General features: G+C 40.8%; 1 protein-coding gene across 4 annotated transcripts in view; it reads left to right on the top strand.

The window, feature by feature from the left end:
• The window catches only part of dicer1 (dicer 1, ribonuclease type III), a 179553-nt gene that overhangs the window by 134966 nt on the left and 19567 nt on the right, over window positions 1-25020 (top strand). For 2 of the 4 annotated variants that reach the window (XM_060829478.1, XM_060829479.1), the window contains exons 22-23: window positions 2513-2688; window positions 9483-10278. In XM_060829478.1, the coding sequence (XP_060685461.1) occupies window positions 2513-2688; window positions 9483-10278 (972 nt within the window). Of the gene's footprint in view, window positions 1-2512; window positions 2689-3646; window positions 3728-9482; window positions 10279-15194; window positions 15254-25020 lie in introns of those variants that run through there. The other 2 variants (XM_060829480.1, XM_060829481.1) reach the window with 2 other exon arrangements.

Below are 25020 nucleotides of genomic sequence, written 5' to 3'. Positions count from 1 at the left end.
GGATGTTCACCGTTGATTGTGCAATGTTCAGTACCATTCATGACTCAGACACTGAAGCAGTCCATGTTCAAATGCAACAAGATTTGGACAAGGTCCAGGCTTGGGATAACAAGCAGCAAATAACATTTGCACCACACAAATGCTAGATTATGACCATCACCAATAAGAGAATCTAATCACTGCTCCTTGACTTTGTGATGTAACCATCACTGAATCTCCCATAATGAATACCCTGGGGGTTATCATTGATGAGAAACACAGCTGGACTCCCCATTTAAACACTGGCTACAAGAGCAAGTCAGAGGCTAGGAATACTGCGGTGAGTATCTCCACGCCTGACTCCCAAAAGCCTGTCCACCACCTAAAAGGTTTAAGTCAGGAGTATAATGGAGTAAACCCCACTTGCCTGGATAAGTGCAGCCCCAACATTACTCAAGAAGCTTGACGTCATCCAGGACAGAGCAATCTGCTTGATTGGCACTGCATCCAGAAGAATCTACTCCCTCCACCACCAACACACTGTAGCAGCAGTGTGCACTATTTACAAGATGCATGACAGCAATTCACCAAAGATCCTTAGGCAGCATCTTCTAAACCCATGACCACTTCCATCTAGAAGGACATGGGTAGCAGACATATGGGAGCACCAGCACTTTTCAAGTTCCCCTCCAAGCCATCCACCCTCCTGACTTGGGAATACATCACCATTCCTGCACTGTTGCTGGGTCAAAGTCCTGGAACTCCCTCCCTAAAGGCATTGTGGGTCAACCCACAGCAGGTGGACTGTAATGGTTCAAGAAGGCAACTCACCCCCACCTTCAAGGGCAAGCAAGGATGGGCGATAAATGCTGGCCCAGCCAGTGACGCCCATGTCCCACAAAATGAATGAATAAAAAAAATGCATAAATATGTCTCTTATATTCACAATTGTTCATAGAATTGGAAAGGAGGAAACATTGGATTTTTCCTCTCTCATATAGCTGCAAAAACTAAATGAATCCAACTTCAAAACAGACACTATCCATTTTAAAGCTCACATGAGTACTTGGGTCTAAATTGTGGCTCTTTTCTCTATCTAGTCTCTCCCTTGCAATTGTTTGACCTAGCCTCAAAGGAAAAGTTATATATTGTAGGTTTGGGATGTGGTTCAATAGATAACATTTCTGCCAACGCCAGCAGATATTGCCTCCAAATCCCATTCAAGACATTTAAACATCAGAAACTAGGCTTGCAGAGGCTGCAGCTTTCTGGGCAAGGAATTAAACCCAGGTCTCATTGCACCTCTCAAGTGGATGTGAAAGGTTCATGGCACTACTCTGAAGAATCTATTTGATGAATGTGTAATACACTCCTCCTTATCTGTTGATTTGCTACCTGTAGGTTCATATACTTGTGAAGGTGGTCCCAGGCACCATCTTTTGTTCTCATTGACTGGTCCAGTCTGAATGAGCAATCCTTCACAGTACATAAGGGTTACATTGAAGAAGTATCCGTGTTTTCTGTGGGAAGTGTGCCCCATAGATTTGAAGATTTGCTGTAGAAGAACAGGAAATTAATTCTTCTGAGTGCACCCAACAGCTACCGGGGCAAATAAATTCAACACCAAACAAATTGGCAAGTGCCACAAGAGGATTTTTGAAAGGGGTATTCTAAAACATAACCTGCAATTCTTTGATTTTTTTTTAAATTTTAAGGATGACTGAGAAGTATGAAGTTTATGTATGCCTGCTCTGTTCTAGAATGGATATTTTAGTGCTGCAATTGTAATAGTTTTTGTTAATACAACACTACTGTGTGCTAAATGGCAATTGGAAAGAGCTGCAGATGCTGTAACTCGGAAACAAAACTAGAAATTGCTGGAAAACCTCAGCGGATCTGGCAGCATCTGTGGAGGAAAATCACAGTTAACATTTTTGGTCAAGTGATCCTGTCTCAGAACTAATGGTAGCTAGGAAAATGTCAACTTAGATACAGAAGATAGGTTTGGGGAGGAGGTAAGGATTAAATGACAGATGAGGATGGGGCCCAAAGAGAGAAAGTAACAATTGGATAAACAAAGGAATGGATAACAATCTGGCTAGGAGGGTGAATAGCTATTAATGAGGACTATTAGTGGCAAAACTGACATTTTCCTAGTTAGCAACACTTGACCTGAAACATTAACTCTGATTTCTCATCACAGATGCTGCCAGACCTGAGTTTTTCCAGCAATTTCTGCTTTTGTTACTACTTAGTGCTTATAACATTTGTTTTTAAGCATGTTGACAAATAAATACAAAGTAATGTGTGGGTGTTTGAAATCTGAAATAAAAGCAAAAAATAGTCATCAGGAGGCTTGAAGAGATAAACGGCGATTGTTTCACGTTTTCACCTTACGTGTATTCTGAGTGCATTCAGAGGAATTGAGATTTGTTTTCCCCATGTTGCTGTTTTGTAATGAATCTGTCATTAGTTCTGCTGGAGTTTTTGTTTGTTTGAAATTTTACTCATTCAGCTCTATTTCTCTCAAAAGATTCTTGTCCCAGAACTCTGTGCTATTCATCCAATCCCAGCTTCCTTATGGAGAAAGGCAGTCTGCCTTCCCAGTATTCTCTACCGACTGCACTGTTTGTTAACAGCGGAGGAGCTGAGAGCCCAAACAGCAAAGGAAGCCGGCGTGGGAATTGAAGCTCTCCCTTCAAACTTCAGGTATGTATGTTTATTAAAACGAGAAATTTTTGCAGTTCTCTGGAACCTCTCAAGTTCAGGATATCCCAAAAAACATCTCACGCCCTGTCAAATATTTTTGAGGCGTTGTCGTTTTTATAATTAGAAAATCCACAAATTGCTTGGTGTGTGAAAGACAATACAGTGATAATGGCTAAATCTGTATTGGCAATATTGAAGGATGCATCAACATTGGGATAACATTTGTGCACTACTTTGAAATAATGCCCTGGGAGTTTTCTTGTTGCCTCCACCCTTAGAAAACAGACAACTCTCAGACAGATTTAATCTCTGATCCCAATGGAGGCTCCTCTGACAATTTTTTGCATACCCCCTCTACTGCACTGGAATGCAAACATTGATTTTTGTTCAAAGTTCTGGAGCGGGCATTGAACCCAAAATATATTAATTCTAATGCAGTTTCAATATTGCAGTAACCATTTTGAGTATGGCAATGACCATATTTGCAGATGCAAGAACATTTGACTGTGGAATGTAAGGTCGTTTGACCAATTTGGATCTAACTCTGATCCCACCAGCAACTGAATGGCATTGGATCTTGCATTATTCTCTTTTCCAAAGCTTAAAGGAAGTTGGAACTTGCATGTGTTGGGGATGTTCCATCACAAGCTTGCCATCTGAAAATGGAAGCAACCTATGAGTTTCTCTGACTCTTGTCCTCAAATATATGCATTTTTCTTTTTTGCTTCCTCACTGTCAATATTTTGTGTAGTTATCCCTGTCCCCTCATGCTATCGGTCTATCTTATTCTAAATTTTTCCCCTCGATGAAAGAGTTTTGCCATCTATTTTTTCTTTAAAGCCAGACTTCAATAAATAATTCCATTTTGTCACTTCTGATGTTTAGAAATTGCCTGTAGAGGCAATGTGGAGTGCGCTGTAGTGTATCTGGAAAATAAAATGACTGCTGTTGGTTTCAGGGGACCACTTACTGATGGAAAATGAAGAGACCAGTCATCTGGGGATGCTAAGAGTGTCAACCTATGTATATACTCTCTGGTTTAACAACAACTGAATAAATCTTTTTTTATAACTCAAGATGCTCTAATTTTTGATTGATGTTATGGGGTTGGCACCCTGCCACTATCCTGTGAGCCTTCTCTTATATGATGTCTCTGGTGGTCCCCCTCTCTCTTTGTCTGCCTTACAGTATTCTGTCTGGGAGATATAAGAGAACATGGCTTCAATCACTGGCTTGTACCTCCATGCTGATTCCCAGAATCGATGTTGTCAGCACTGAGATGTACATTATAACTTCCCACAAATTGTTGCCAATCCTAGCCTTGCCTCTGTGGGAACCTGTCTTTTTCTTTCCTGAAAGGAAGGAAATGAATGGATACTCTGAACTGCCAAGTGTGTTGAAGCCCTAGCTAATGTGGGAAGTGAAGATAAAGAAATTAATTCAGGGTGACTCTGTAGCTTCACTTGCATCTCAGTCAGTGTGTAAATATCTGGTGATCTGTCAGTATAACCACAACCTACAGCTAACATTTTAGTTTTCAAAAATTCTAGGAAGACTTTTGATTTCACTTCCTCTGCCCCATTCCACAACATTTTCTGTTTTTGAACTCCTGGTCCTGACATTGTTTTCAAAAAACATAGGGTGAGAGAAGGTGAAACCAGATGTGAAGGAGAGAAAAAGGGAACTGGTGGACGAATGGCATATGATGGTGGTGGTGGCTACAACCTCGTTGAAAACATACAGATGCTGCAAGCAATTGGCAAAATTTCTGTTTATTTTCCTTTTTATTACAAGGAGATTATATGGAGAAGAAAGTAAAATGTTTCACTGCATTTATATATTTGGGGAGACTACACGGTGGGTGCTAATAGTTGGGTGTCATCATCTTAAGAGCCACGAGTGTCCAAGAGGAAATGCAGCAATTTTTTTTATTCCTGCTAATGGGGTATAATCTTCTAAGGAGGCAAAATTCTCCATGCAATGTAACAGATTGAGAAGTGATGTCATTAAAATACATACTGGCTAGGGAATCTACAATAGTTTCAAATTTAGGACTGAGTTGAGAAGGAATTTTACTGATGGTTGCAGGACTTTGGAATTCTCTGTCAAAGGCTGTGGATGCTTAGTCATTGAGAATATTCAGGGCAATGATTGAAAGGTTTTCATGTATTAAGGGATAAGTGGAAAGAATAAGAAAGTGGATTTGGGCTAGAAGGTCTTACCACAGTGTAAGCTCAAAGGGCAGAATGGCTCACCCCAACCTGTTTCTCATTCTTGTCCTTTTGGCCAGGAAATTGAACATGAGTGATATCAATAGGAATAAATTGAAAAGTGAATATTTATTGTAAAATAGTAAACTCTATTCTATAGTAAAATGAAAAAGATAGCATGGCATTTTAAAATTTCTTTACCTTGTAAATTTACTCATTTTAGTTTCTAATCAGTCTATAAAGTTGGGCATGTCCAAATGTATATTTAAGATCTGCAGGGAGTTCCATTTAGAAGTTCCTGAAACAACAACGCTGTTCTTTTGAAAAGCTATGAATCTTAACTTACAGCATTTGGAAGTATCAGATCACATTGTAGTAAGTGTATTTGGACCAAGCATCACTGCAGTTGACATAGGAGATGAAGTTCAAATCAGGAATGCTGGTAACAGTCCAGGGTAAACACCAGCAATGCAACAGTTTTTACAGTGATTATTGTATTATACAAAATAGCAACTCTCTTGGGAAGGAATTTACAGGGCTCTAATCTAATAGAGGGGGTTCAGACTTCCTAAAACCGTGAAGGCAACTATTAAGTGGTTTATAACGTCATCTGAACCCTGAGATTCGATTACCACCTTGAACTTAGTCCTTAGTGTCTGATTATGTAATGTTCAAGGTATGCTTTTAAAGTTTAAAAATGCTAACTTCTGTTGGTGACTTTGTCTCATTTGAGGGGATTTCATCCATGTGACCTTGTGCTGTTTTTTTGAGAGTAACTTGCAGCAAGCTTCAGGGAAGGTCTATACATAGCATGTGTACAGCTTGGCTTGAGGCTGTTAACATTATGTCATCACAGACTGAAGATTGTATTACAGCAAAATCCTGACTACTTATATAAATGTTTGCTCACTTAAGTGATTGGTTGGACTGAAGTATCCCTGTAGGCTTCAGCAATTGCCGTACCAGTCATCTGAAGGCTGAGAGTTCACTGAACTTTGTTGTGAAGACTGCAGCTATTATCAAGTGTTCTCCATCACATACTGCGATTGATGCACAAAAAGATTTGTTTTCTTTGTATTTGAAGTGTGCTGTATAATTGCTGATGTCCAAACTGTAGTCTAAGAGCCTAATAACCTGGAGGCAAATCAGTTACTATCACCGTGTCCCACAACCCCTGTTCACTGGAATATTCAATTTCACTTTTTGTAAACTTGCAGATTTTTGCAATGGGCTGTTGCTTCATTGAATGGATAAATCTGACAGGAGGACACTATGACCAATTGGTATCGACAGCTTGATATGGGGTTATATAATTAAGTGTATGGTCTTAAATGTGGCCAAGGAAACTTAATGACTTGGAATCAGGAGGCGAATGAAAAAAAGTGTACTGCTATGGAACTGGTTTTGTAAAGTGGGCAGAGCAGCATTAGTTCAAGAGCTGAGGTAGACTGCCTGACTAGCAACACGCAACAAATTCATTAACTGCACAATGCCATGGTGAAGATTGCAAAGCTGAGTTGCATTCTTTTCTTTATCCTATAAAACATTCTGAGAATGAGGATCTTGAAATGAGCTTGGGCGGCACAGTGGTTAGCACTGCTGCCTCTCAGCGCCAGAGACCCGGGTTCAATTCCCGCCTCGGGCGACTATCTGTATGGAGTTTGCACGTTCTCCCCGTGTCTGCGTGGGTTTCCTCTGGGTGCTCCGGTTTCCTCCCACAGTTACAAAGGTGTGCAGGTCAGGTGAATTGGCCATGCTAAATTGCCCGTAGAGTTAGGTGAAGGAGTAAATGTAGGGGAATGGGTCTGGATGGGTTGCGTTTCGGCGGGTCGGTGTGGACTTGGTGAGCTGAAGGGCCTGTTTTCACACTAAGTAATCTAATCTAATCTTAAAAAAAAGTTTCCAAGCTTAACTAATGGTGTGCCACGGGATCAGTGCAGGAACCATGCTATGACTTGGATGACAGAAGTGAGTGTACTATTGCTAAGTTTACAGATGACACAAAAATAGGTGAGAAAGCAAATAGTGAAGCTGGCAGGGTCTGCAGATGGGTATAGACAGGTTTATGTGATTGGGCTAAAATATGGCAAATGGAATATGATGTAAGGTTATGCACTTTGTCAGGATGAATAAAGAAACTGAATTTTGGATCAGGGATTTGGGAATCATAGAATCCCTATTGTGTGGAAAGAGACTATTTGCCCCCATCAAGTCTGCACTGACCTTCCAAAGAACATTCCACCCAGCCCCGATTCTTACCCTGCATTTACTGTGGCTAATCCCTGGACACTACACATCCCTGGACACTAAGACAGTTTAGCATGTCCAGTCCACTTAAACTGCATATCTTTGGACTGTGGGAAGAAATCAGAGCACCCAGTGAAAGCTCATGCAGACACTGGGAGAACGTCACCCTGGCACTGATTAAGGGCTCATGCCCGAAACATCGATTCTCCTGCTCTTTGGATGCTGCCTGACCTGCTGTGCTTTTCCAGCAACACATTTTCATCCCTGGCACTGAGGCAGCAGTGCTAACCACTGAGCTACCCTTGTGCGTGAATCAAAAAAAAATATTGGTTCAGTGGATAATAGGTCTTTGTAACAAACAGATTGGAGTCCAAACTTATGGAGGTTTTCCTAAAATTATACAAGGCACTAGTCTGAATATAATTGGAATACTGTGAACAGTTTTGGTCCCCTTTAAGGAAAGATAAACTGCAGAATGATTCTGTGAAACACTTTCCTCCTTTTCGGGTGTGATGCTGTCTAATTTATACACTCTTTTTAAAAAAATCAAGTAACAGCCATCTAATCTCAAATTATGGAGTTGAAGAAGTAACAAGAAGATTGATGAGGGCAGAGCAATAGATGTGATCTATATGGATTTCAGTAAGGCATTCGACAAGTTGCCCATGGGAGACTGATTAGCAAGGTTAGATCTCATGGAAGAAAGGGAGTACTAGCCATTTGAATACAGAAATGGCTCAAAGGGTGGTGGTGGAGGGTTGTTTTACAGACTGGAGGCCTGTGACCAGTGGAGTGCCACAAGAATCAGTGCTGGGTCCTCATTTATGTAAATGACAAAAAAATAGATTTGGATGTGAGCATAAGAGGTACAGTTATTAAGTTTGCAGATGACACCAAAATTGGAGCTGTAGTGGACAGCAAAGAGGGTTACCTCAGATTACAACAGGATCTGGACCAGATGGGTCAATGGGCTGAGAAGTGGCAGATGGAGTTTAATTCGGATAAATGCGAGGTGCTGCATTTTGGGAAAGCAACTCTTAGCAGGACTTATACACTTAATGGTAAGGTCCTAGGGAGTGTTAACAAAGAGACCTTGGAGTGCAGGTTCATAGCTCCTTGAAAGTGGAGTCGCAGATAGGATAGTGAAGAAGGCAGTTGGTATGTTTTCCTTTATTGGTCAGTGTATTGAGTACAGGAGTTGGGAGGTCATGTTTCAGCTGTATAGGACATTGGTTAGGCCACTGTTGGAATATTGCATGCAATTCTGGTCTCCTTCCTATCGCAAAGATGTTGTGAAACTTGAAAGGGTTCAGAAAAGATTTACAAGGATGTTGCCAGGGTTTGAGGATTTGAGCTATAGGGAGTGGCTGAACAGGCTGGGGCTGTTTTCCCTGCAGCGTCTGAGGCTGAGGGGTGACCTTATAGAGACTTAGAAAATTGAGGGGCATGGATAGGATAAATAGACAGTCTTTTCCTTGGGATCGGGGAATCCAGAACTGGAGGGCATAGGTTTAGGGTGAGGGGGAAAGATATAAAAGAGACCTAAGGGGCAACTTTTTCACGCAGAGAGTGGTGCGTGTATGAAATGAGTTGCCAGAGGATGTGGTGGAGGCTGATACAATTGTGACATTTAAGAGGCATTTGGATGGGTATACAAATAGGAGGGATATCGGCAGGTGGGACTAGATTGGGTTGGGATATCTGGTCGGCATGGACAGGTTGGACCGAAGGGTCTGTTTCCATGCTGTATATCTCTATGACTACTGTAACCAGGAATTAGGTATTCTCATTTGTAGATCCTTACTGAGAAATCTGCCTGATCAGGGCTTTTTTTCAAGACACCACCAAGATTGAAAAGTTATAGATGGCATCAAACAGAAGGGAAAGACCACCATGTCTCCAACTTTTGTTCCCGAGTTGGAATATAAAAGTAGAGTTAGTATGATAAGCTTTGCTTTCAGTAGGATAGTGGTAAGAAGTGGCATAGCAAATCATCATACACTTGAGCAACTCAGAGGTCATGAATTAAAATTCAGTCCAATAAAAATAGTTATTTAGAGTAAATAGGATTTCAACTGGTTCACTAATGTCCTTTTCATAAAGGAACATACTGTCCCTCTCCTGCCTTGGCTACATATGACTCCAAACCTCAACCAGTATAGTTGACTTGTAATGGTCTATGAATCCTTGATATAAGTTTAACAATTTTGCTCCTAAATTTATAAATATGTTTCAGAATTTCCCTTTGAGGAAGTTACTTTTATTTCTAATGACATATGCAGGTGTTTTCTCCAGAATTTGTTTTGTTTTGTAAACTTATGATCTCTGTTGTGTTAGGTATCCCAACCTAGATTTTGGGTGGAAAAAATCTATAGACAGCAAAGCTTACATCTTGACAACCAGCTCCTGTACAGATGAAAATGAGACTTACTGTATGCACAGCACAACTGTAGCCCCTGAAGATGCTGCACATCAAGGTGCTATCAATGAGGCCCCCTTCATGGAGAACCTTCTTCAGCCGTCTCTGAACAGCAAAACATCTACCAAGAGTCTGTCACCCAAAAAGTTCTTCAGTGCTGACAAAGTCACCAAGAGCACAATACCAGTAAATGGCATAGTTTGTACCGAAAATCTAACCAATGGAAATGCTGAACTGCTAAACAAGGGTTGCATTTGCCATCAAAATCAACTTAACTCCTACAGGCATGACTTACTCATACAACCAGCTACCTCAGTTCCCGTGCGTAGTACACACCACAGAGAGAACCAGCCCAAGCCCCAAGTTGAATGTAATCTACAAAGTAATAACCTAGACGGAATTACTAACAAATCTACCTCAGATTATTGCTCAAAAGAGGCAGTTTCCTGCAATTCCTCAGAGCCTCTGGCAATTCCGCAATGGATTTTGGATTCGGGCAGTTGCCCTCCTGGCATATATACAACCGAAACCCTCGGCCCCAACCCCGGTCTGATTCTCCAGGCTTTGACGTTGTCAAATGCTAGCGACGGGTTCAATTTGGAGCGCCTGGAGATGCTTGGTGATTCATTCCTAAAACATGCTATCACAACATATCTGTTTTGTACGTACCCTGATGCCCACGAAGGGCGGCTATCTTACATGAGGAGTAAGAAGGTGAGTGTTAAATCTGTAACTGTTAGGTCGTGTGGGTTGAAAAGCTTTGTGTTATAATTACTTCTTGCCTTTTCAATATTTGTCTTCTCCTTTTTGTTATCTTTCTAATGCAAGCACCTGAAAGTTCAAGATAGTTTGAATGTGTAAGTAGTGTTATAAACAGGTACTTCACATCATTGATAATTAAAATCCAGTGTCAGTGCACTTTAGATAAAACTGTTTTGCTTTAAACATGTTTATTTCTCGCATTCAACATCATCTCTGCAAAAAAGAATGAAATAACATTATACGTAGCCCCCCGTAAGCTGTTAGAAAATAGTAACTCTACAAGAGATTGACGTTTTTAATTAACTACAGGCAATCCCTCTCAATTTGTCTGTTTGCACTGCTTTGTAAAACTATAAGCTCATATTAAAGCCTATAGTGTATAGAATCTGGAAAGTTGATTTTGGAGGCAGGAATAAGTTGCTTTTTGTCTTAATTCCGCTCAGTTGTCTGTTTCTTAATCAGACTTTGATGCACTGCCCTTTTGATACACCATCTCAGCGCGTATTCTTTGATTATACCGACATGGTAAATTTTGATGACTAGGAGAAAGTGAGGTCTGCACATGTTGGAGATCAGAGTCGAGAGTATGGACTGGAAAAGCACAGCAGGTCAGGCAGCATTCAAGGAGCAGGAGAATTGACATTTCAGGAATAGTGAAGGGCTAACGCCTGAAACGTCGATTCTCCTGCTTCTCGGATGCTGCCTGACCTGTGCTTTTCCAGCACCACAGTCTCGACTCTGAATGTTGATGACTGTTCTACATGAAGGGTATTACAAGCAAATTGTACCTTTTGTCTTTGTGAACATTTTGGATTAAGAGTCAGTGGCATTCAGTCAAAGAAATCTTTTTAATCCTTTTTCTCTGGGACCGAAACAACCGTTTTTAACATTTTACTGTGTGGAAAGAGACCCTTCAGTCCATTGTGTCCATGTCAGTTATCAAGTACCTAACTCATAGTCTTGGATGCTATGATATTTGAAATGTTCGTCTGAGTGCTACTTAAATGTTCCTACCTCTAGCACCCTTTCAGGCAGAGAGTTCAGGTAATGCTTCCCCTACTTGACAATATTCTTCCTCAAAACCACTTTAAATCTTTAGATGAAATTGATATCCCACGTTATTGTATCTTCTTCTAAGGAGAAAATAAATCTTATTATCTATACACCTCATATTTTAAGCACCTCAATCAGGAGCCCCCCTCCGCCTTCTCTGCTTTACGAAAAACGTGAAGTTCCCTCTGCACTTCCTTCCATCACCCCTGACGAAGGAACACTGCTTGTGATTTCATATAAACCTATTGGACTATAACCTGGTGTCACATGACTTCTGACTTGAGGGAAACAACCTCAGTCTATCTAGTGTCTCTTCATAGCTGAATCAGGCATTGGTGGTGACAATCACTCAACAAATATGATTGTCCACCTGGGAAGCTGTCACTGGTCATGGGTCTGTGCATGACTGATGAGCCCAGTTCTGGAGCAACTTCTTCGACTGCTCACTTTGCAAGTGTTTTTAGAAGGTGGAATTGGTCCTTACATGCATTCTTTTCTGTTCTCTTGCTGCTGTGTATCTCAAAGAATTGTGATCCTTCATGTTGGACTTATCTCCAAGTCAGTTTCTTTTGAACGAGGATCTCCCATGTGTTGATATCCATGAAGAAACGCATTATAGAAGTCTCAAAACGCTTTTTTTTGTCCACCATTCCTTCGAATGCCTTGAATGGTTTGCTTTGGTAGTCCGAACTCGAGCATCCTGAGCCTGTGGCTAGCCCAGCGAATTGGTCTTGAATGGTGCTTTTGGCTGCTTCAAGGATGCTGCACTTAGTATGCCTGTCCTCCCAGCTAATACAAAGAATCTGTCTGAAGCAGCACTGAAGTGGTGAATACAAATAGACCAGGTTTTGGAGCAATGTAGAAGAGTCAGAAGGCTGACTGCCTTATGCACAAGGTTTTTTTATATCAGCAATAATGTCACAGTCACCAAAGACACTCCTCTTTAGTCTGTAGGTACCATCCTCAGATGGCTAATGTGGGGATTTAACATTGCATCTAATGTCAGCCTTCGATAAAAGGTAGCTTGTCAGGTTGGAGAAATGTTCCACATTTGGGAGGATTTCTCAGTTGATCTTAATGGAGGGATGAGCAGATTTCAACCTGGGATAGATTGGTAAAGGATTTGCATTTTCTTGAGGCTGAGATCAGTTTTTCGGTATGTTTTGGAATTAAGTGAGGCTGGAAAATGGTCTTCTGAGAGAGCAGAGATGACATTGTCATCCGCATGCTGAAATTCCACAAAGCGAGGTCAGTGTTTTCTTCTTGGCTGACCAAAGCTTTTGACTCTTTCAGTTGGGAAGTGCTATGAAAGATCCTGCCAAAGGATGTCCAGTGAAATTCACCAAGGACTTCTGTCTCCTCTGTGATGAGATGTTGGTGATGGTCCTCACCAATGGAAATATCACAGAATCTTCTTGAGGTCAAGCAGTGTTTTGTCATCACCTCCATCCTTTTCTCTATCTTCATTGCCACCATTATTCTTATCAGGAACAAGCTTTCCAGTGGTGTGGGCATTGTGTATAGAATGGTTGGAAAACATTTCAACCTCCAACCAGTTGAAATCCAGCCAAGCAACATCCTGGTGGATTCTCCCACACCCCAGTTTAAAATCACATCTTTCCTGTAATGTAGCGATCAGAACTGCACACAGTACCCCAGCTGTGGGCAAACCATTGTTTTGTACAGCTCCATAATAACTGCCTTGTTCTTGTGTTCGATGGCTCGACTAACATAAGCAAATATTCCTGATGAAGGGCATTTGCCCGAAATGTCGATTTTGCTGCTCCTCGGATGCTGCCTGAACTGCTGTGTTCTTCCAGCACCACTAATCCAGCATCCCAATGGATCCTAACTACCCTATCTACCAGCACTCCTGCCTTCAAGGATTTATGAATATTAATACCAAGGTCCCTCTGATCCTACGTACTTGTTAAGGGCCTACCATTCATTGTGTGTTCCCTAGTCTTGTCAGTCCTCGCAAAATGTATCACTTCTCCTATTTTAGGATTAAATTACAGTTACTATTCTGCACATCTGACAGCCTGTCTATATCATCCAGTAGTCCAAAGTTTTATTCCTCACTATTTACCACACTAATTTGTCATTTGCGATCTTATTAATCATACCTCTTAAGATTTCCAATCACAAAAACAATCTTTCACCATCCTCTGCCACCAAGCCAATTTTAGATAAAATTTACTAAATTTCCATGGATCTCAGGAGCTCTTACTTTGATTAGTCTCCCATGTGAGACCTTGACAAAGGCCTTTCTGAATTCAGTGTAAAAGTTGCACCCTTTATCAACATGCCTCATTGTTGTCTCAAACATAATGCTTAAATTAGATCTATTAGACGTTATCTTTCCTGACAAAGCTAAGCTATCCTTCTTTCTTGTCTCTGCAAGTGTAGCTTAATTCTGTCCTTTAAATTTTTGTTCCATAGTTTCTCCACCACTGATGTTAGATTCACTGGTCTGTGGTTTCCTTACTTGACCCAATCATTCTTCTTAAACTGTGGTATAAAATTATCTCCAGTCCTCTGGCACCTCTTCTGTGGCCAAAGTAATTTGAAAATTAATGGCCAAGAACCTCTGTAATCCCCTTCCTTACATTCCACAACAATCTGGGATGCATCTATCAGGGTCTTGAGATTTATCAAATATTAAGCCTGTTAAAACCACTCATTTCCTCCCTTTTTGATGCTATTTCGTTCACCTCCCTGATTTCATTACCTTTATTATCCTTCTCTGTAATGTGTAAAGATGTAAGGTATTTATTTAAAACCACAACTTTTGTCTTCTGACTCACAGATCCCAACTTTGGACCCCAGTTGGGCCCTACTCTTTCAGCTTGGTTATTCTCAACAGTGCTGAAAGTTGCAAAGTTCTTACTCTGGTGTCACTTTGAAACATGAATCATTATAACATTTTGGAGTTTTGAACACTTTCTTAATCTTGTAGGAGCACAAAAATGACAACTTTAAATGAGGACATTTTAGGGAATGCAGGGTTTGTACAGAGAAGAGATGGAAAGAACAAGAAGACCATGCTGTTGGTGGGCACACATACTGTGTTCACCAGGTTAAGATGCATGACAAATATAACCAGCTGGCATTGTTAATATTGACAACTACCCTTCCTTCACTTTTTTGCTTTGTTCCAGTATGCACGGACTTAATAAAATGTGGTGGAAGATGGAAATCCAACTTGTAAAAAGTTGCAATAATTCAACAGAGAATTTGTTTTGAACTTTCCTCCTCCAACAACTTCTTTGAATCTGTTCAATTTCCTGAATTTGCACAGTCGCATTTTATTCAGTACTAACTGAGAATGCTGTTCTTTCAAGTATACACTTTTCATTTAGTTGTATCAGATATAAGATGTTGGGAATGAAGTATGATAGCCCTCTTAGTCCTGGCTTATGGTACTGTAGGATGAGAAGATACTGCCTCTTTATTCAATGTTATTCCAGTAGATGGCCCTCACTTATGAGATGAATCAGCTACACCATTCTTAAAGCTTGGATCCTGAACTTGCAGCTGTTTCCTTGAACAAATGTTGAAATGTTGAATTCCAGCTAATGTGTCTAATTTTTAAGACTTATTTTAAATTAAAGCAGGTTATCGGCCTTTTAAGAAATAAATAGCCCTGTTGAAATGACAGGTACTGCTTAATTGTCACAAGCCAGAATCTGGGCGTGTGAAATTAGTTGTCAGGTTTCAACATTGCCTGTCATCGTCTTCCTGCAAAAGCCTTTTTACACTCATACAAACATTGCTAGCAACAATTAACCCTGTCTGTCGTTTTAAATTGATAGACCCTAATAGAAGGGGAGATGGAGAGGATAAAAAAAGGCTTTTGAAGCATATTCAGCCACACGACAGGAAAATGTATGGAAATCAGATTTGGAGAATGCTGGAAAAATCCCATCTGTTCTAAACTGTCAAAAAAAATCAAATGTCATAACAGTAATTATTATTTTATATGTGAAATGCAATACTTTTAAAAGTCTCGTCACTTGTATTTTTTTGTTTGAGTTACTGGATGATTACAGAGTCTGCCCTCATCAATCCGGTGGAGTCTTCTAGGTGTCACCATAATGACAGATTGTTAGAAGCATATTTATACATTATACTGTAATACACTGGAATAATGTTACGAAGCCCGTGTTCTGACAGAATAATTTCAGATTGGAGAGAATATTGCAGTGTTAATTATTTCAGAGTGTGGAACCGTAAAGAATAAAATGGATGATTTAGCAGGAAATGTGTTCTAAATTATATTGTTGTAATTGCAGCTGTTTCCTTAATAAATCAATTTTAAAGAAAATAGAGAGGGAGGCACCTGGAAAACATTACTAGTTTCTGACTAAATAGCCACCTCTGGCTCTAAATGTGGCTAGTGCGCGCTGCTGTTAATTGATGCACTGTATAGAATTGATATAGCCACTCTGATACAAAGTCAAATAAAAGAGCAAAAGGCTACATTCGGGCGCACTTCTGGTCCATAAAGATCTGCAAGGAAAGGACAGGTCAATTGGTCTAGGTAACCAATGAACCTGTACCTAATCCAGAATTTTCTCTTTTCTTGATTTTCAAAATTTACAGTTTTTATTATGATATTGTACGATTTTTATCACAGCTCTTATAGTGAGGAATCCGTGAGCATAACTTGAAGTTGTTCACTGTGTGTCAATTAAAAATTCTGTCTGGCCAAGAATCTGTGCAGTCGACCTTGAACTGATTTGTTGATTTACTTCAAACCCTGTTTTTGTGAGTCTTTATTTTTAAAGCTGTAGAGGGTATTTCTTGATGCATCATGTTCTAACTTGAGTATTTCAGGTTACACATGAGGTTAAGTACTGGGCAGCTTTTTTTTGTTGGAGTTTTGGCCATTGTGTCACTGACATTTCTGTCTCCTTTGCTGCTCAATCTGAATATTTCTAATACTTGCTATTCTTGTGTTCTTTGGGGATTGAGGAATAAGCAGCTTTGAACAATGGGAAAGCTAATGTTCCCGGTTTATGAGATTGGCGAGGAGCTTCGTACACTGGCTGTGCTCTTTGGCTGCTCAAACCTTAAGGGATGAGTTGTCCAAGAATTCCTCAAGTTGAACCTTATTCTTCACTGGACTCTCCCATATAAAGACACTTTAATAGTCCAAGAGGTGGTTTTATCCCTCCTAATATCTCTCCCTTTTAGCTTGATATTTTTCTGCATTGTATGTATTCTATAAACGCAAGCTATTAATGTGAAATCATAACTGTTTACAATCTTATATTTATATTATTCCCTTGGAGACATCTGTGACAAAGACTTTGTGCCCTATTAAAATGGTGTATGACTGTTTTACAATCCATGAGACATTATGCAAACCTTCAGATACAGTCATTCTACTTTATTTAAGCATTGTTTGATTCTATTTAATGAGACTTGGCGAAATTTATATTTTAACATTTGGTATATACATAAAAATGACTCCACTTTAAAGGGTTTAATATCAGTGTTTACTTAAATTAGGAACCTTCTTCCCATTTTAAACCTCAGAGTTTTTAATACTCCTTCTTTTTCCTCCTTCTCTTGCCCAGCTTGTTCTCCTCGCTTATGATCCTATTCAGGATTATTGACATGTTTTAAAAAAGCAATCTCTATACCCTGCAATCAACCAACAGAAATATGCCAAAGATATGGCAGCATCTCGGGAGACAGAATCAAAGTTGACACTTCAGTTCTGATTTTAATCTTTTTGATTTGAAACTCTGTTTCTATCTCCCAGATGTTGCCGAATCTGCTTGGTTTCTGCAGCACTCCGACATGAAGAAAAGCAGAATACCAAAGATTTCCTGGTTGTTAATAAAAAGTGAACTTTTATTGTCTTTAAAGAGAAGCTAAACAAACCAAATGTAATTTATTGAAGAGCAAAGCTTATGCATATGTTGTAAACTTACCTCTACTCCCCTTTAGTAATCACCATCACAAAGTTTGAGAGGAGATGGTGGTAATATCACTGGACCAGTAATATTCTCTCAAATTACAAAGCAAGTGATTCAGTTCAAGCTCGATTAGTGATGGCTAGTAAATGCTGGTTTTGCCGGTGATGCACATGTCCCATGAAAGAATTTTTAAAAGGTTAAGTTTCCTTATCTTAGGAAATCTTGAAGCTTCATTTGCATACTCTGGAACTAACCCTAAAGTTATGCCATAGCCCACCAGAGTTTAATTTTCCTTAATGTTCCAGCTGTTCATTTGAGAGAGATTCCAATGTGTTTTTTTTTTGTTTGACTGTGAGATTTAAGCTGACCTCATGAGTGCAATTGCTTCATCTCTGGAACAGGTTATTGTCAGATATCCAACTGCCTTCCAAGCGAATTCTGCTGACTGATTTCTATCACAAGGCTCTGAGGGCCACTGTAGATTCTTCCATTAGATCCGGCTAAAGTAAATCTTCCAGCTGTTTTTTTTATCACAAGATCCAAACTGACAGCCCTTTGTGCATTCCATTTGGTCATTTCTCTGCTTGAAATGCAGGCCTAAATTAGTGTCTTCCTCTTGGCTTTCAATCCAATGAAATGCGTTTTCATCAAAGCAAAACTCTAACTGTTTCTGATTATTTCCAAATCAAATTGCCCTGTTGGCAGTCAGAGAGACCTAGGGGGGGGAAGGTACATAATTTCTTGAAAGTGATGTCCTAGGTAGACAGAGTAGTGAAGAAACTGTTTGTCATGCTTGTCTTCATCGGTAAGAACAAGTTGGGCTGTCATGTTAAAGCTGTACAAGGCAAGGTGGTAAGGCCACGTTTGGAGTACTGCATAAACTTCTAGTTGCCCTGTTACATGAGGGATGTTATTAAATAGGATGGAGTGAAAATTAGATGTAAAAGAATGTGACATAAACTGAAGAGTATGAGTTTAAGAAGAGGCTGGATAGGTAGAGACAAAGGCCCAGGTGACCTTTAAAGGTTTGTGAAATCATGAGCATAGATAATGTTAATGGCCTGGGTCTTGTCCCCAGGCTAGGGGAGTCCAAGACTAGATGGCATAGTTTTAAGCGGGAATGGAAAGATTTACAAGGGCCCTGAAGGGCAATGTTTTCATACACAGCGTGGTGGTATATATTGAACAACTTGTCAGAGGAAATGTGAGAGACAAGTAGAATTATGACATTTAAAATACATTTTTACATGTACATTAATAAGAAAGGTTTAGGGGCATATGGGCCAAATGCAGGAAAATAGGATTAGTTCAGTTTAGCAAACCTGGTTGGCATGGATGAGTTGGGCTGAAGGGCCTGTTTCCATGACTCTGTAAATGAATCTTTTTGATGAGTGAGGACTTGCAGATGAGAGTAGAGAGTGTGATGCTGGAAAAGCAAAACAGGTCAGGCAGCATCAGAGGAAGAAGGAGAATTAACGTGTCAGGCAAAAGCCCTTCTTCAAGAATAGGGCTGGGGGGAAAGTTGCTGAGAGTGCGATAGGTGGGGTTAACTGTGATAGATCAGAGAGAAGGATGGAGCGGATAGGTGGGAAGGAAGATGGACAGATCATGAGGGCAGTGCTGAGTTGGAAGGTTGGAACTGGAATAAGGTGGGGAGGAGGGGAAATGAGGAAACTGATGAAATCCACATTGATGCCATGGGGCAGGAGGGTCCCGAGATAGAAGATGAGGTGTTCTTCCTCCAGGTGTCAGGTGGTGATGGAGACAGCGCAGGACTTGCGTGTCCTTGACGGAGTGGGAGGGGGAGTTGAAGTGTTCGGCCACGGTGTGGTGAGGTTAGTTGGTGCGGGTGTCCCGGAGATGTTCCCTGTGAGTAGGCGTCCTGTCTCCCCCTCAGTAGAGGAGACTGCATCGGGAGCAACTGATACAGTAAATGACACGTGTAGAAGTGCAGATGAAATCTTGGATGTGGAAGGCACCTTTTGGGTCTTGGATGGAGGTAAGAGGGAGGGTGATGTGAGTGCAGGTTTTGCAATTCCTGCTGTGGCAGGGGAAGGTGCCGGGAGGGGAGGGTGGGTTGGTGGGGGACGACATGGACCTGACGAGAGTCGCAGAGGGGATGGTCCTTACGGAAAGTGAATAGGGGTGGGGAGGGAAATATATCTCTAATGGTGGGGTCTGTTTATCAGTGGCAGAAATGGCGGAGGAAGATTCAATGTATACGGAGGTTGATGGGATGGAAGGTAAGAACCAAGGGGTTCTGTCCTTGATGCAGTTGGAGGGGTGGCATTCAAGGGCAGAGGTGCAGGAAGTGGATGAGATGCACTGGAGGGCATCATCAATCATGTGGAATGGGAAATTGCAGCCTTCAAAGAAGGAGGCCATCAGATTGTTCTGTGATGGAACTGGAGACCTTTGACCAAGTCTTTACTCAGAATCGATATCTTACACACACTCTCTTATCAGGTCCACACACCCCTTTCTCAAGTAGAAATTCAAGTGGAATCCATTTCACATCCAACTTTTTCCTTGCTTCTGGGAAGTCATAACGTATGTTTCTAATGGAGTTTTATGACTTTTTTCCCCCAAAATTACTACATTTTTAATGGAGATAACAATAGACATCCTGACTCTATTAAAAAGTCCAGAAATCTATTATTCAAGTTTGTTACACTATTCAACTCTGTCTTTGAAAGTTAAACAAGCTTATGAGCTTGTTTGAATTGCCTTTAAATCAGAGTTGTTTATCACTTTCTCAATCTTTTACTGCAGTTAAAATGCTAATTCATTGGATTATAAATTATATCCAACAATGATAAAGTATTTTCACAAAAATCAATACAATATGTCCAGCACAACACCAATCCTCCTGAGTCACTTACAGAATTACAGTGGCTTGAAGCAGGGATATATGCTGGCCCCAGTCATATTTACCACTATCTTTGTCTACTGCAGCATCATACTAGAAGACGACCTTGAGGAGGAAGGTTACATATGCTTCCAAATTGTTGGAGGTCTTTTGACCTCACAAAGACATAAGAAAACTAATGCATGAACTACATTTTAGTTCTGATAATTGCACCATTCTGGTTCACAGTCAGTCAGACTTGCCCGTTTAATGCGTTTCTCTGAAGCAGCTCAACTGAGTTAAGAATCAGTTTAAAGAAAACTGAAGTTTTGAATCAGCCTGGAGCTGCAAAATATATACTGCCAAGCATTGTCATCAAGGGAATCAAGCTGGAATTCGTCAAGCAGCTTACCTATTGGGGAGTGTCATCTACTTCAATGCCAACATGAACAAGAAATTTGAAATTAGGCTTTCAAAATCAAGCAGCACAATTTGCAGATTCTACAAACTAATGTGAAGTAACCATCACTTCAGAGCTCGAGATGTACAAAGCATTAGAGCTCACTTTTTTTTGTATGGCACCAAATCATAGTTCATGCACCATTGTCATGTACATTTTTTTAGACCACTTCTGTCAGTACTGTCTTTGCAGCATCCTCAAGATCAGCTCACAAGACTACATCACAAACATTGAAGTGCTAGGAGCTGGCTATTGGTAAGCAGAATGGAGGGACAAGTACCTCTTGTTATGGACTAGACTAATTCCCCTCAACATATGTCAAGGAGATAGACGACATTTTTTTTAGGTTATTTAAAGGCAAGTGCAAGGCACTGTGTTCCAAGTGTGATTTGTTTGGTCTACCGCTAGCCTTTAAGCAAAACCCATTTAATTCTTACAATACAGTTCAAGTGCAAACAACAAAAAAAAGCATAACCATATTGAAAAATGTAATAAAACAATATATCATTTATCTACTAATCAACTGTTCTAATGTAGTTGCATCCTATGACTCCTTTGGCAGAGCTATCTTCTCCAGGCCAGGAGAAAGGAACACTTAAAGAAACCATCTAGCAGAGAGAGAGTTTAAGCTTTTTGCAACAGTAGAAAGAGAGCTGTATCTATCACCTTCAACAGCCAACTCTAAACCCCTACTGCCAACAAAACTGAAATCCTGAGTTTGTGATAGTCTGACTGCACCCACTCCTAAGTTCATCACCTGTGAAGAAATGCTGAGAAGAAAATGTACCGTATGGATTTGATATGTACAATTTCTTTACCACCTCATACTGAAATTTACATTTTAAAAGATTAATTTATCTTAGGTTATAGTTACATTTTCAGTGCTGATTACCAGTTTCTAGCTTGCCTACAAGAAGGGGGAAGAGTTGGCCTAGTATTCCAGAGACCCAGATGATTTATTGACACCTGGGTTTGAAGCCAGATTGTGCAGTTTGAATTCAATTAAAACCTGGGGTTAAAAACTGATAATCATGAAAACTGACTTGTGACTCACAGCAAGGCACTCAACCACTCTGACTGCACCCACTCCTAAGTTCATCATCTGTGAAGAAATGCTGAGAAGAAAATGTACCGTATGGATTTGATATGTACAATTTCTTTACCACCTCATACTGAAATTTACATTTTAAAAGATTAATTTATCTTAGGTTATAGTTACAAGGCACTCAACCACTCTAGCAATAGTTAGAAAGGAACAAAACTGAACGAACCTGGGTGAACCAGATGGCATGCAATCATGAAGTAAAAGGGCTTTTGCCCGAAACATCGATTTTTCCTGCTCCTCGAATACTGCTTGACCTGCTCTGCTTTTCCAGCACCACTCTAATATAGACTCTGATTTCAAGCATTTGCGGTCCTCACTTTGGCCATGAACAATGGAGCAGGCTCCTTCTACTTAAAGTCAGATCTACCATGATCTTATTGAACTTCAATGGTATATTCCTGCATATACCCAATACTCACTCTTGGGGGGAAAAGCTTATCTCTATCTACCCTGTCTATACCCTTGACTTTGTAGAGCTCAATCAAATCCTCCCTCAATCTCCTTTTTTCTAATAAAGGCTTTTGAATGTACTGTGCTCCTTGCCAGACTCTTCCAGCACAGCTACCATAATGGCATCTACCCTACAATGTGGAAAATTCCCAGGTATGTCATGCGCAAAAGTAAGGTCAAATCTAACCTGGCCGATTACCACCCCATCAGTCTGCTCTTGATCATCAGCAGAGTGATGGAAGATGCTATCAATACTGGTATCGAGCAACACTTGTTCAGCATTAACCTATTCATTGACACAGAGTTCAAGTGTTTTGCAGTAGTAGTCCAAACCTGGACAAAGGAACTGAATTCCAGATGTGAAGTGCAAGTAACTGCCCTTGACATTGAGGCTACATTTGATGTGTGGCATTAAGGAGCTCTAACAAAGCTGGAGTCATTGGGAATAAAAGGCATACTCTCCAGTGCTAGAGTCCTATTGAGCAAAAAGGAAGACGTCTCTGCAGGACTTCCTCAGGGTAGTGTCAGAGGTCTAACCATCTACCACTGCTGCTTCACTAGGTCAAAAGTGGCAATGTGTAGTCATCAGAAAACCATTTTTACCATCGTATTGAAACAGTCCATGTCAAAATGCATCAAGACGTGGACAAGACCCAGCTTTGACCTGACCAGTGGCATTACTTTCATGCCATGGAAGTACTGGGCAATGACCATCTCCAACAACAGAGTCTACCATTGTTCCTTGACATTCATTGGAATAAATTTAACCGAATCTCCTGCTATTCCTAGGGGTTGCCATTGACTAGAAACTGAATCGAATTAGCCATACAAATACAGTGGTTTCAATAACCAAGCAAAAGCTATGGATATTGTAGCAAATAACCACCATCCTGTCCACCATTGACAAAGCACACATCAGTGTGGTGGGCTACTCCCCACTTGCCTGGATGAGAGCAGTTCTAGCAACACTCGAGAAACTTGACAGAAACGGGGAGGAATGAAAAGCTTAACATATGAGGAATGTTTAAGGACGCTGGGTCAGTACTTTATGGAGTTCAGAAGGTTGAGGGGAGGTATCTAATTGAAACATACAGAATGCTGAATTACCTGGTCAGAGATATTTCCATTGATAGGAGAGATTAGGACCTGAGACACAGCCTTAGTAAAGGGAAGACCTTTTAAAACAGAGATAAGGAGAAACTTCAACCAAAGAATGGTGAAGCTATGGAATTCATTATCACAGGGGAATTCATTGCCACAGGGGATACTGTTGCCTCACAGCTCCGGGACCCGGGTTCAATTCCAACCTCTGGCGACTTTCTGTGTGGAATTTGCACATTCTCCCTATGTTTGCTTGGGTTTCCTACAGATGCTCTGGTTTCCTTCCACAATCCAAAGATGTGCAGTTTAGGTAAATTGGCCTTGCTAAATTGCCCATAGTGTTCCGGGATGTGCATTAGTCAGGAATAAACATAGGGTAGGGGAATGGATCTGGATGGGTTACTCTTGATTGGGTTGGTGTGGAACTGTTGGGTCGAAGGACCTGTTTCCGCACTGTCGGAATTCTGTGAGAAATGAAAGAAACTGTGGAGGCCACGTCATTGAGTATATTTAAGACAGAGGTAGATTGGTTCTTCAGTATCGAGGGTTATGGGGAGAAAGCAGGCGAATGGGATTGAGAAACTCATCAGCATAATCGAATGGCAGAGTGGAGTGGATGAATTGGATGGCCTAGTTTCTGTTCCTGTGTCTATGGTCTAATACTCAAGAAGCTCAACACCATCCAGGGCAAAGTATCCCTTTTGACTGGAACCACATTCACAAGAATCCATTCCCCCTATCACCGACACAGTGACCCAGTGTGTACTATGTACTAGCTGCACTGCAGAAACTCACCAAGGTGCCTTAGACACTACATCCCAAACCAGTGATCACTTTTAGCTAGAAGGACAGGGCAGTAGATATCTGGAAAGACCACCACCTGCAAGTTCCCCTCCAAGACATTCACCATCCTGACTCCCAAACATATTGCCTTTCCTTCAATCTTGCTGGGTTGAAATCCTGTAATTTCACCTCCACTTCCACCCTCCCCCCAACAACTAAGCATGACATTATGGGTCAACCTACACCACGTGGACTGCAACAGTTTAAGAAGGCTGCTCACTGCTAACTTTAGTGGCAACAAGGGACAGGCAGTAAGTTCTGGCCATCCTATGAGTGAATATTAAATAGTTGGCAGTTCAGAAGGGAATTGCAATTTTAGCATTAATTTTGTGAGGGCTACAGTACAACTGCAGGGATGTACTGTTGAGAGTGCGTAAGGCTGTAGAGTTTGGAATATTGTGAGCAGTTTTAGGCCACGGATCTAAGGAAGGATGTGCTGGCTTTGAAGGAAGTCCAGAGGAGATTCACAAGAATGACACTGGAAATAAAATACATGTAATATGAGGAGCAGTCAAGAACTCTGGGTCTGTACACAGTGGGCCATAGGAGGATGAGGAGGGTTTTGCTTGGAACTTTCAGAATACTGAGAGGCCTAGATAGATTAGACGTGGAGAATATATTTCCACTAATACGAGAAACTAGGACCCAAGGTGAGAGCCCCAGAGTGAAGGGATGACCCATTCGTACTGAGATGAGAAGTTTCTTCAGTCAGAGGGTGGTGAATTTGTGAAACTCATTGCTGCAGAGGGCTGTGTAAGCTGATTCTTTAGACCATAAGACATAGGAGTGGAAGTAAGGCCATTCGGCCCATCGAGTCCACTCTACCATTCAATCATGGCTGATGGGCATTTCAACTCCACTTACCCGCATTCTCCCCCAGCCCTTAATTCCTCGAGACATCAAA

Source organism: Hemiscyllium ocellatum, chromosome 8, assembly GCF_020745735.1.
Source record: "Hemiscyllium ocellatum isolate sHemOce1 chromosome 8, sHemOce1.pat.X.cur, whole genome shotgun sequence".
Taxonomy (NCBI): domain Eukaryota; kingdom Metazoa; phylum Chordata; class Chondrichthyes; order Orectolobiformes; family Hemiscylliidae; genus Hemiscyllium; species Hemiscyllium ocellatum.
This window is presented reverse-complemented; position numbering and strand designations above follow the sequence as displayed.